At 38.3% G+C, this 13283-nt stretch overlaps 1 protein-coding gene across 1 annotated transcript in view; it reads right to left on the bottom strand.

The window, feature by feature from the left end:
- Nucleotides 1-13283, bottom strand: part of PSME4 (proteasome activator subunit 4) — a gene marked incomplete at its 3' end in the record, with an annotated part of 61875 nt that overhangs the window by 37019 nt on the left and 11573 nt on the right. Inside the window, exons 4-12 of the mRNA XM_079532805.1 lie at nt 13184-13228; nt 12351-12500; nt 10414-10477; nt 6360-6434; nt 4444-4566; nt 3884-3976; nt 2875-3140; nt 1066-1252; nt 325-414 (exon numbers count right to left, since the gene is read on the bottom strand). Coding sequence (XP_079388931.1) covers nt 325-414; nt 1066-1252; nt 2875-3140; nt 3884-3976; nt 4444-4566; nt 6360-6434; nt 10414-10477; nt 12351-12500; nt 13184-13228 — 1093 coding nt within the window. The remainder of the gene's footprint in view (nt 1-324; nt 415-1065; nt 1253-2874; nt 3141-3883; nt 3977-4443; nt 4567-6359; nt 6435-10413; nt 10478-12350; nt 12501-13183; nt 13229-13283) is intronic.

Genomic DNA, 13283 nt, shown 5'->3' with positions numbered 1-13283 from the left:
GAAAAGAGAAACCTAACTACAGGAACACTTCAAGAGTACAAGTATTTTGCAATAGTTTCCCATTGTAGGGAAACAGCCCTTAAAGGCATGTTAAAGGTAAGCGTATACCTTAAAACAACTCTGGTATCAGCTCCACCACACTGACTAGAAGCAAATGCAACAAAAAAATAAAGTTTGTGCAGAACATTTTTTGTTTAACGTAGCTCACACCCATAAAAAGACTGCAGCAAATATACTACACTTCTGAACACAATTCCATTGCTAGAAATTATGCTGAAGTCTGTAAGTTATGGTTTCATTTTTACAACTGCACAGTGCTCTTACCTCTGAGAGATCATCCCTTTCTTGCAACACAGACGAACAATCTACTAAAGGCACCAAAGTAGAAAATGTTGCAATAAACTGGAATGTAATCTGTTGAGAGTTGCAAACAGCTCTTTAATAAATGCTGTATTCTACACATTAAAAAGCTTTCCCAATTAAAGTATGGCAGCTAAAACAAATCATTACATAAAAAAAATTCTACAGATCAATTCTTTCAGTCCAAAACACCACCTAATTATTTCTGATTTTGGGTTGAAAAACTAACCAAAGTTGTAACTGCACAAAGAAAACTATTTTCTGGCAAAATAACACTTTTCTGTTGGATTTTGAAGCTAAAAAGGCTGATGTTAAAATTTTTTGAGTAGTCAAGGAAAATGAAGCCCTCACGACATGGGCTTCTGGGACTTGACTTAATGAAACCTAGCAATAAATAAAAGGTTCTCTGTATTTGCTACCAAATTTGGAACACCTATTTTTAGAGCTGCCCAAAAAATCAGAACAATGCTTATCACAGTCTGGTGTCAAAGATCCACGTGGCAGTCCAACAAGCCAAAGGCATTATCTTAAGTTAGAAGCTTTATTATCACGTCTTTGCAAGCAGTGTTGTGCCAGAAACAAAATCATGCAAAGAATTTCTGGACATACAAGTTTTCCTTGCATTCATACAAATGTAACAAAAGCTTTCAGACCGAGGCAATTAGCTAAGTACATTCAAAGAAGAGGTAAGGTTGATACACTCACCATGCACTTGCTGAAGTCATTTGGATCCACTCCAGGCAAAGCTCTCATCAGTAGAGGTAGCATGTGCGTTGGACCTTCAGGAAACCACTTCCCACCAGATACCAGACTACGAGCTACTCCGATTACACAGCTTAAAGTAGCCGTGAGCTGATGAGGTTCTGTCAGTGTCTCAAGTGCAGGATATGTTCTATAGGGTGCAGGAGCAATCATATTAGGAAAATCATTGTTTTATCACAGAAAATAAAAGAACAATTTGTCTTGTCCTTTTGTTTGTTTGTTTTACAAAAAGGTACACAGCTTCTGCAAGAAAAGATTAAGGAAATCAACAGTTCAGAATGTCCTTTTGGTAATCTTTCCCCAGTGGACTTAACATTTGTATATTAACAGCTGTTTCTTTCAAAATTTCAGAATCAGGTAATTTGTTAGCAGTTGCTGCATGGAAATTAGTAACTTCGTGTAGCCCTAGATTCGATGCTATTACATTCTTCTTGTTTTAGGGTTTTAAGGACGAATTCCTGCAGGTGGTTTAGCAATGAGGAGGTGGTCCTTGACTACAGAACTCTCACCATTCTACTGCCAGCAGCACTACATAAGCTGATGGAAGCTGTGTACATTAAAGTGTAAGGTTTGTGTAGCGTGCAAGAAAATTTGCCTCAACTGCCTATGAACAGAGAAATTGAAACGCGTTTACAATTTTATTTTTTAATTTAAAATCTGTTAAGTTACCAGCATTTCTAAAGTTATTTATTTATTTTTACGGTAGGTACTTCTCAGCAAACTGTGTAACACTTTGTACAGCTGTCAATAACCTACCGTTCAAACAGGAGTCATAGTGCTACCCCTGCCCTTCATCACTCAAAGCATAAAGGACCTACATCTTCTCAACAAAATGAATTCACAATTGCAGCCAAGGCAAACTTATCAGGGATAGCTCTATCTACAGAGCAGACGTTCAGTCTGCTCTCAGAATAGAAGCAGTAGTCAGACCCAATACTGATGTTCACTGCTGTGCCTGTTAGAAATGTTATGCTTGAAATATTTTCATATAAAAGCAGATTAATCAAGACTTCATAAACAGTTGAGTCAGTATGGTATGGAACTCAGGAATGGCTCTTTTCGATACAAATTCATTTCTCCACTGGTTTTACAACACAAGCTGGTAAAGTATGAAGGACTGCATGTGGAAACAAGGGCAAGAGCCTAGAAAGCAAGCTTCCACTGAAGACAGGAAGGAGTTAGTTCTTTGGAATTTCAGGCATCAAGGAATTAGTAGTCATACAAACCAACTACTTTATACGGACACATACTTCTGTGATTTGCTTACCAAGTCAAAAGCAATGACACTAATTTTAAACAATCCGTAACACACACATCCTGACACAAAACAGAAGCATTACACAAACATGCAGTATCACCACTCATATTTGGCTCTAAGACAAAGCTGACAAGGCAGCACAACACGGCTGGTAAATAGACACTATAAAGTTGCCTTTTAAGCTGACTCACCCCCCCATCTCTCAGAAAATGATAACAGAAATGCAGACAATCTGAGGGACTGCCCTACATTACACAAACTATGGACAGCTCCCAGAAAGATTCCATTAACCAGATGTTTAAAAAAATAAACCCAGAAAAAATCACGTCCTCCCCCTCGGCTGACTGCTCAGTAGTGCTCATTAAGCTTAATTTAGCAACACCTCTCACTGGAAGCATTCATTGCAGCAAGGAGACCGCATGTCATCCGGTAAGTGCTTTTGAGTATTTACCTGCTGGAAAGGGAACAGGGAGGCTGACACAGTTCATACTTACTTCTCAAGTACGGGTGGAATTACTAACTCAGGACGCATCAGTGCAAGGTTCTGCAGGGCTTGGGCAGCCTCCAGGCTTCCAGTTTTACTAAACATAGCCAGAAGAACAGGCTGAATAATGCATTCTACAAAGTCTGTAACATCCTGATCAGTAAGTTTATGACTATCAGGCACAGGAGTTAACCAAGTCGGCTTCTTGTAGCGCTCACGATGCAGCCTTCTGACAACACTGCTGGGCAACCTCTGAAGTAGTTTCATCAGTTTGTTCTGTTCAATACGTGAGAAATGCTAGTTAGTCACCCTGCAGCATAAGAAACTGAGGTGCTGACTGACCAACACAGCAAGTATTTCGAAGCTATATGGCTACAATAGAGGAAAATTCAGAAGAGCTCTAAAATGTAAGGCTCCTCGCATCATTAAATTTCAGTTCCCAAAATACTAACAAATAACCTGCAAAGAATGTTTTGGTTTTTTTTATGAGAAACTCATTCAAGGTATGCAGTCAATAACCAAGATTACTTACCACTAATTAGGACACGAGAGCATTCTCTGCAGAATCACACTCAAGTAACATCCTATGCTAGAACAAGTCAGCTCTTCTGACACAACTCAGACCAGTTCTGTCATTTTAACCTGTACTTTTATCAGCTATCACAAGGGTATTCTTAAGTATTCTAGCAGAAGACTAAACCAGCTACACCACAAAAAAAGTCAAGCTTTGCCAGACTAGATACGCATTAAAAATGGGTTTTTGTTTCGGTGAAACAAAACCAGGTTTTGCTAGCTTAGAAATGGTAGGTCAGCAACATGAAAGGGTATTCTGTGCTCCTTGCTTGAGAATAAAAGTATAACTTGAATCACAGTATTGACAAACTGAAAATTAAATCCTCAAACTACGATACAACCAACAAACAAGCTGGCTACTAGAGCACATAATGCATCAACACGTTTGATTCAACAGTTCTGCTTTGCTTATACCAAAGTTATTGTTCTGACATGCAAAAACTCACCAGCCAACGTCCATTATTTGAAGGATGGTAAAAAGAAGCAATGCTATTGAACAACCCAGACAAGTGCTTCTGTACTAGTTTACTTGGTCCACCCTGTGAAAAACAAAGCACAGAATTTTATTACACAGGCTAAGTTAAAATGAAAAGGTAACACACAATAGTTCAAGAAAAAGAGAGTACTCATTTACCACAGCCATATTTCAAAGCATCAGAATGAAATATGCAACCCTCAACTCAGCATTAACTAGCAAGATCCAGCTGATCTGATGAGGTTCACTCTAAAAATGAATGATTTAATAGGTAGGGAGGTCTTAGGCATGCATTCACAGTGGCCTTCATAGCTAGCTCTTCCAGAATGCCACAGACAGCAGCTATGAAATAAACCTTGGAACTGCATTCCAAGCAGACAGTGAAACAATCTACCTTTAAACAATCCTTGGGCAAAAGTTAGCCTAAAAAATGCTTTTGCTGTGAGCTGAACAGAACATTATTTCATATGCTTGCTTGTTTAAAGCTTTGTGTTAACAGTTTTTGTTATACTTCATGAAAAAGTTACTAACCATCATGGCTGTGATCCACATTACTGCGTGTCCTACATCGTAAGCGTTTGTTAGGAATCTTGGAACCACAACTTGATTACTTCCCACCGGAAGATTTAAACTCCTCAAAATTCTGGTAAAAATCTGTATTGAAAAAAAAGAAAGAAAGAAAAAGAAGAAAAAAAGGTTGCATGCTGTAAGTCAGCCATGAAATAGGAACGGTGCAGAAAGCTACCATGGCAAAACACTCCTGTGAAGTTTTATTTGCTTGGAACAAACATTTTCTGGGCAAAGTAACCACACTTTTAGGAGCAACTAGTTTCAAATGGCAAGTGTGAGGTGAGGACAGAAAAAGTATTTTCACAAGAAAGCTGTAATACTTTAACTCCTTGAAAAATTCAGAAGTCTAGATTTCAAGTTAGCAGCATGAGAAAAATGAAATGAAATATGCATAGCCTGAAATCCCTTCAGACAATACATATTCTCCTCACACACTGCTGAAGAGGTGGCACACGTAGGAGAGAATGAATAGTTTTTCAACCATTTCCATTACATTTTATGCGAAAGAAGTAAAACACATGCATCTCTCTTCATTTTGTTTCGTAACTCTCATTTCCCCACAACAACCCCCACCAAAAAGGAACAATTAACCTGGATTTGTAACACTTCCTACAGAACGCTAACATAGAAAGTCACGGACCTTTCCTTGTTTGCAACAGATGCACAAAAAATAATAAACAGTTAAGATATTTAAATCTAACAAATAACAACAGGGAACGAAACCAAATTCCAAAATGTTCTGTTACAAATGGGACCACAACAGCAATGCAGATGCTAAAGAGCAGCAGTGAGAAGTAAAGCCAAACCTTACACAAGCATGTCTTTTTAGCACTGTGGTGCAAACACAGAAATATACACTTGAAAAACGTCAGTGTTATCAGTTTATTTAAAAAGAAAAAACCACTAGCTTTTCAGTTGAAGTTAACTCAAAAGAACAGCTAAACCACAACTCTGTCAGGAAGGATTTTAGCAACCAGTCAAAACCCACCCACGTTATTTGGGAGAAAAAAGCTAAATCTTACTCTTCCACAGAAGTTAAGATGTAAAACGACATCATGTAAATACCAGTACTGTTCTGGAGATCTTGATTATTATTTTTAAATATTCCATTTAAATGTCTCATCAGCAAAGCATATAACACATTAACACCTTGAGACATGCCATTATTTTGTGTTTCTTTCTCCCATTATCACAAGGTCTGCTACAAATACCATAGCACAAAATAGCGGGGCAGACCTCCATTTAAAAGCCTTTGATATTTTTTAGCATAACACAAGTTAGTAAAAACACTAATTAATACCACTGGTACCAAGTGAAGAATAATGGTTTGGTTGTACTTATGTCTCATTTTCTGCTTTTACTCTTTGAGATAAAATATAAATTACTGTTTTTAATCTGTATTAGGAACACCTTGCAAGGAAACAGTCTTCAATTTCAGAAATGTTTATATCACAAACACATTAAAATTGTACAATTTTCTCTTCAACAAGAGGGTCTTAATTACTATTTTTTTAAACAATATAACTACTATGAACATCTTTAAAAATCCGTGTGGTGAAAGACTGGAAAGTGGTACATATCAAATGAATGTCATTAGCATTTACTTCCAAGGGGGATTAATCATATATATTCAGACAGCACTTCTATATGGAAAGGTATTTTGTTGCTTTGGTTGGGCTTTAAGTCAGGTGATAGCAGTACCAACTTCCAGAGGTTTTTCTTACAAAAGGATAGCTCAAATCAGGTCTTCAAATGAACGTATCTAACTGAAAAAGCTGGGGCTCAGCAGTATAGGACCCACAAAGGGGATATGCATCATCCTTCGCACGTTAACACTGAAAGTAAACAACGTAATTTCATAAAACGAAAAGCATTACCTTCGGTACATAAGGATCCCAGTCAATGTACCCTATGTTGTCAGTGGCCAAGCGAGCAAAAAGATTTACCAGATGCTGAAACAAGAGCAGAAGAAGGAAGCATTTATTAGAATATATTATAAAGGATGAACAAAACCCTTCAATCTAGAGGTGCAAAATAAAAGCTACCCATAGCACTATAACATCTGCAAGGGGAGATTTCAGTCCTAATAGGACCAACAGCAACCGTATTTCACAATGCACCTGTGGGAATCCAACCTGCAGGAGGTCAACTCATTCTTCTGAGCTCCTGCAAAGCAGGGAAGAAGTACTAATTGTGATCTAAGTTCTGGGAGACACAGCCTGTCAAAATATACATTTCTATGTCCTGAAATTTTTTCTATGATTACTATTTAGTTGAGATATAGTATTTCTGGAAGATATACTCACACCCTTCCCTTTTTCTGTGTTCTGCTCTCCGTGTTAACATGAAAGACAGAATGCATTCGCCAGCATTTTAGATCTTCTTAACTATTTACTGTTCTACAGCAACTCCGAATGACAACCAGATGAACAACAGACCAAAAAAAATTAAACTGTATGTCATATGTTTTGCAAAGACTTTAGCTTTTGCTTGGAATTTTTTTCCCTTTGGAGTAGCTTGCACAGAGCAGATGACTTGTGAACCTCATTTTTACTGAGGCTCAGGGTCTTTCAAGCAATGTCACTTTAAAAAAAACAACAACAAAAAACGATCAGTTGGGTGTAGGAGACTATTCATCTTTGTAGCTAAGGTTTGAAACAGACTGCACGTGATAGCTGTAAGACAGACTTCTCAGTGAACCCATCATAATACAGCTTAAGCAAAGGAAGAAAGAAAAAAAGATATATATTTTTTTCTTTTAAACAGAATAGGCTCTGGCTTGGGGTTTTCACCAACTTCTCTAACAGAAACTTGTTCTCTACTTTCACAGCCTTTGTCCAGATGATCAGCTGCATCAGTTGATGGAAGGTGTCCTAATGAACATTCTGAAGACAACATACAAATTAGTAGTCCTCCTATATGCAAGGATGAGAAAGACAGGCTCTGAAAAATATTGGAGGCTTGGAAAGAAAAATCAGAGGTATCCAAAAGCCTACTACTTTCCAACAAGGAAAAGGGCCCTGTGCAACCCACTTTGGTTGCCAGTGCATTACCCAGGTTCTTTGCAATCCTGATTGTAAGTGATACACCATACCATTTATTAGTACTCAGAGCTGGAGCACCACAACAAGCAAATGTTTGTTCATCTAATGGTGCTTCCTCACCAGTGAAATTATTTGGTGAGCTCAAAGGGGATACTAGCCTATATACAGACACAAAGGAGAACTCAACCAGCATATCTCAAAGGACTATTTAGCTTCTACAGGACCCATCCTACTTAAAATGCACTTGCCTATGGCTGATGGTTGGCATGTTTTAAGCTTCAGTTTATACATCTCTGTGGCTTGTAGAAGTCCCAGGCATCAGCTTGCAGACTAGACAGCAGTATGTGACTATCTTTGAAGATAGCCTACTGCACGTGTCACGACTGTCTCTCGAGTCCTGAAGATAGCCTACTGCATGTGTCACGACTGTCTCTTGAGTCCAAAACAGAACTGAAAAGTGTCCTCTGAACAGGGACTTAAAAGGACTACACAAAGAGAAGGAGAGTGTGTGTCTAACTCCTACATCCTGACCATGAGAAAGACCAACCAACCATCACACCTTCTATGAGTTTGTTCAAGTAAGGAAATACTTGTCAGGTATCCAAGACTTTGATGTTTCTACCAGTATTTTGAAGCTATGGTGCAATCAAAAGCAAAGGCCCTGAATAATCCTGCCCAATTCAGAGAGATTCACAGAAGTACAGTTCACCTTCCAAGCCTGAAGGATGAAACAGCTTTTGAAAACCACAAATCCAATTCAAGACAGTTGTAACTACTACAACAGCGAGAAAACCTCACAATTTCTTAAATGGATTACATTTGTTTGATACAAGACAATACTCACTGAGAAAAAAAAAAAAAAACAACCTTTCCCATGCACCTCAAAAGCAACTCTTTCTGAAGCTTCCCTTCAAACAGCACATCCAACTCCTGCCAAAGCAAGCTGAGAAAAAGCTTGCAGCAGACAGAGGTTTAAATTGGATTGTACAGTCAGAACACACGTATATACTGATCTACATCCAAGCTTATGAAAAGAGAGATCCTGTCCTTAGAAGGTGAACAAGACAGAAAAGGAAACATGAAGTAAGATCTTTGGGGAAAAAAAGAAATAAAACGTTGCGCTTTCTGAGCAAACTGTCAAAAGTCAGCTGAAGAGAGAAAAATACCACAGACAGCTGCTTACTTATGAAAGTGTGTTGATGTTTCTTTTCTTAAACAAGTTGACAGAAACAAGCCAAATAATGGTTCTAAAAGTACAGGCTGTCATCTTTCTGGCAGAAAGACGAGACAAAATTGCACTTTTCTGGATAACCATCAGGAAGATGCAGGAATGTCTATAGACAATTATAAATGAAACTTGTTCAGATCTGGAAAATTGCCATTTGTTTGAACAAAGACTGCCTTCCTCTAACTGTGAGGAAACCAAACTCAAACTAGGATGACCTGTACAGGAGCCTTCTGACACAAAAACTACCAGAGAGAGAATGGGCTACAAAGGTTATATTACACGGTATTTTGGGAATTAGCTTTCTGCAATGACACTGAGAAGTCTTCCCTGTATACACAGGCAGGAGATTAGCGAAAGAAGCCAGATGGTCAATGAGCTTATGTTCACATACAATTGGCACATTGGTCATTTGCCAAATTTCACTGCAGTAAAGCCAAGGCACAGATCAGCTGACACCAACAGCACTAAGGCTGCCCGGGGTGTTGTGTAGAGAATATTTTTCTTCGCACTTCTTAAGTTCGTATCTGATCATGAGATGTGTATGAAAAGGCAGGCAGATGATTTTACTTGAAAGATATAGCCTGATGGTATTCTTGGCCAAGGTGAGCAGAGCTCTTTATTGTGTCTAAAATAAAGATGACAACAACTTATTGCAGTCACCGCAAAGTAGAAGAAACTAACCTCTGCAAGATTGCTTTGAAGACAGATAATTGAAGATCAAAACAGACTCTAAACATGGAAGCACGTAATAATGGTAGTGCAATTAGAACAATTTTAGAGCGTCATCCTGGATATGAAGACTGACTTTCCATTTTCAAAACAAAAACATCTTTGCATGAAAGCCAGGCTTCCAGCAGTACTTAGGGCACTTCTTTTGAGAGCAGCCTTGTCGCACAGGTAGTATGGGAATTATATGAAAATGTAATCAGTGCAGAGCAGAAATGGAACACTGCCACCAATGTAGCTACAGGAAATTAATGCAGTAATAGAGACAAGAACAAGCAGGGAAGCACACTAAAACCAATGTCCGAAAGACTTCAACACAAATTCGAGGCAGGGTTGCAAATCAGAAGTTACATTTAAATTCCTTTGCACTTCAAAATAAGTGTACCTGTTGTAGAGGTAGTAAAGTTGAACTTAAAAGGCATGGAAAACATTCTGTGTTAGGTATACGCTCGCTTACACTGAGGACAGCAGTACAAGTGTACTGCTAAAAGGCAGGGAAAAAAATAAAACAGAATGACTGAACACGAGCTCTAATGGAAAGATACCCCATTACTATTCAAAATTAGAGATGTGAAGAATGTCACAAGGAATAAAGATGCAATTTCACAGAATCTAAGTTATAGAAATCACATCTTCATTTTCACATTTTCATCATTGTAAATGTTAGCAGGCAGTTCAAAAAAATGCCAGCATTCCAATGGTAAAGGGAAGCTGCCTGAGATGGTGATTAAATAATGCTCACTGAGCACAAAGTGCCATCTCCTTTATTCAGCCAATAACTTCTTGCTAACAGTCATGACATTAGCACCATTGTCTTCTCATAATAGTAGAAAGAAAAAATAACCATTAAATAGATCATTGTTCAACTTCATAACATAGAGTAGGAATTTTTAAATGGATCTCTTCTAGTGAAGATGAATAATCAGTACTTACCCCTTCCCACTGGGGAAGATTTTGAACAGAAACCCAAAGGCCTATAAATTCAGAAAACCAAAGCCTGCAAGAGAACATAAAGTAACTTTTATGTTGTGAAAGCAACCCCTCCACTACTTGACATTTATTTCTCATTTTGCCAGGTGGTCTCAGAAACTCACCTGCCATTCTAACTCATACCAAAAAAAAAATAAAATATATGCAGTCAACATGGACATGCTTGTATCACTTCATCTCCTATAGTATCCTCGCTACCTCCAACTCTGATCCTTATCTACTTCAGCTTCATCATTTCATACATTCATACATTCATTCATACATTTTTCCCTATTGACCAACGGTTACAATTGTCACTATTTTCTATTCTGAATTCACCCGAATCCAAGGATACAAATCCTCCACGCCAGTCCCTTGCTTAAATTCATTCACAATGAGGGCTGCTCTGAAAGTAATGCTTCACATTTTATTACATTGGCCCAGAGGCAGATGTCGGGAGGACAGAAGTAGAGGTTCCCAACAATATTCTGTTACACTTTGTTTCTGTGTGACAGATGGCAGCAGAAGAGCAGTCTGACAGAGTGCCATCAGACATGAAGTACATGTGAAGCAAAGGTATGGGACTGAATTCTTTCTATGTGGCACCCGCTGACATTCACTGATGCTTGCTGAACATTTATGGAGACCAAAAATGTGAACATCAGCACAGTGAGGTCATGTGTTCCAGCAATGGTGACAGTGACATGAAAGACAGGCCATGTTCTGGATAGCAATGCAGATTCTTATGAGCATGGATGCAGATTCCTATGGATGCAGACTGTTGTTCATTGCTGGCAAAAAAAAAAAAAAGCACAGCTAGCAATGGTGACTGTTTTGAAAAAAGTGTTGTACACTGAGACTTTGCTCTATCAGATAGTGCTAGCACGCTCCGGTATGCGTCGTAGTTTCCATGGAAATAAACAGGAGGTGTTATTTTTGGAGGGACCTACACATTTTCACTTCCTTTCTTGGGAGTTTTCACCAATCCTGTATTGAAAATATAACTCTTCCCCTAGCCAGCTTATGTAGTCCCTACACACACTTAATATGCGTCAAACCCCACCTTAAACACGATCCAGATAGAGAAACATTTGAAGGACAAGATGCGTTTTCATTTTTGAACTAATTTCCTACAGCAAACTTCTGACTGTCTCACATTTCTGCGTCTTGACAGTAGATTAAAAACCTCCACCTCATTCTCAAATTCATAACAGTTGTAACTTCAGCCTATGTGAAAGCCAAATCAGAAGCTACACTAGAGGCGTACAGGTACTTAAAACTTTGCTATGGTTAATAATTTCTATTGTGTTACTATTCTTTCACGGGCAAAATGCATTCAATTCAATTTAGTTTGCTTTGCTGTAGATTGTGTGCTTTACTCTTGAGAAGATAAACTCAGAACAGGCAATAAAATGCCCCCAGATTACTTTTTACAGAAGGAGAATTTCTTGAATTCCACAAATGCTCTTAAAAGCTACCATTTGGTCTGCTGGTAGACCACGCTGCAGGCATTTGTGTCCCCAGTAATTCTATGCTCAAACAGAAACAGGTAGAACTGAATGAGAAGATCCCAGTAAGTTTAATCTCCAACATCAAAAACAATTCCGAAAGCACTGTAAACAAACGCTGCTCCACTGCAAAAATTGAAATCTGGGAATTTTTAATTTAAAGACTCTTTATAGAACATGTTCTTTTGAATATGTACAGCTATTCTGATCCACTCATTCATTTCCATACTACTTTTTTTAAACGAACATATCATTCTTTACAACATGAATTCAAGAGATACATACTCTAAACACCACACAATTTGGTTTACCTGAGTGACTTCAAACGTCATCCTGTAACAGACAATCACTTGTAACAGAACATCATACCAATAGACATCCTCTTATACTTACTTGAAACCCTTATGGTGAAGCTCAGGAGGAAGGGTAGTAGGCAGAAACAGCTCAAAGTAGGTAATAGCCTTTTGCATGGTAACATCAAAGGGGCACATCAAAGGCCGCCACTCATCTAGCATCTCTGCAGTGGCATCTTCTGGAAAATACCTGAAGACAAGGAAACCATTCAGTAGATAAAGACTTGGCTTTAAATCTGGGAGGAGGGGATCTTGGGGGCATAGCTTGGTTTTGGTTCTAAACATTTAAATTCATTAAGCTATTTGTCAAAAATCTTAGTTTTACATTAAGACAGTGGCAATAAATAGGTGCTCTTCAACTCCACTTAACCTTCACAAAATACAATATAAGAACAAATCATTTTAAGTCTCTACAGCTCTGCAGCTTTCAAGCTGCTAGCTAAATTAATTAAACTGCTTCAGGCATACACATTCTTAGCAAATGTAACAGCTAAAAAGCTGAAAAACAAAGCGGCCTTATCAAGTGATATACTAGTTTAATTAGCTATTAAGGGATTTTCAAACAACACTATTAAAAAAAAAAGTTATAGCCTAAGATACCCGCAGTGTGTCTAAACACCACAACATAAAACACGTCTGTCCCTTAGTTTTCCACCTTAAGCAGCCTACAAACCTGAAGTATTGATCATTCACAACTTCAGTAGAACAGAAAAACCTCTGCACTCCAACCCAAACATCTTATGGTGAGGTAGAAGAGGTAAAGAACGGCTAATAGGGTTTGGTGGGTTGCTTTGTGTTTGTCTTAAATACTTTTCTTTCCCCTCTCCAAAGTAATACTAAAGATACCAGTTTCAGAAGACTTGGTTAACTTACGGTCTGCAGCTCTTCACAAGCGTTTTTAGAACACTTTCTACAGAACTGAAATAAAAAAGAAAACATTGGGGATACTGTATTACCAAACCTCTAGGACAGC

This window comes from Tetrao urogallus (genome assembly GCF_951394365.1).
Source record: "Tetrao urogallus genome assembly, chromosome: 2".
Classification (NCBI taxonomy): domain Eukaryota; kingdom Metazoa; phylum Chordata; class Aves; order Galliformes; family Phasianidae; genus Tetrao; species Tetrao urogallus.
Note: the sequence above shows the minus strand (reverse complement) of the source record. Positions and strands in the feature narration are given on the sequence as shown.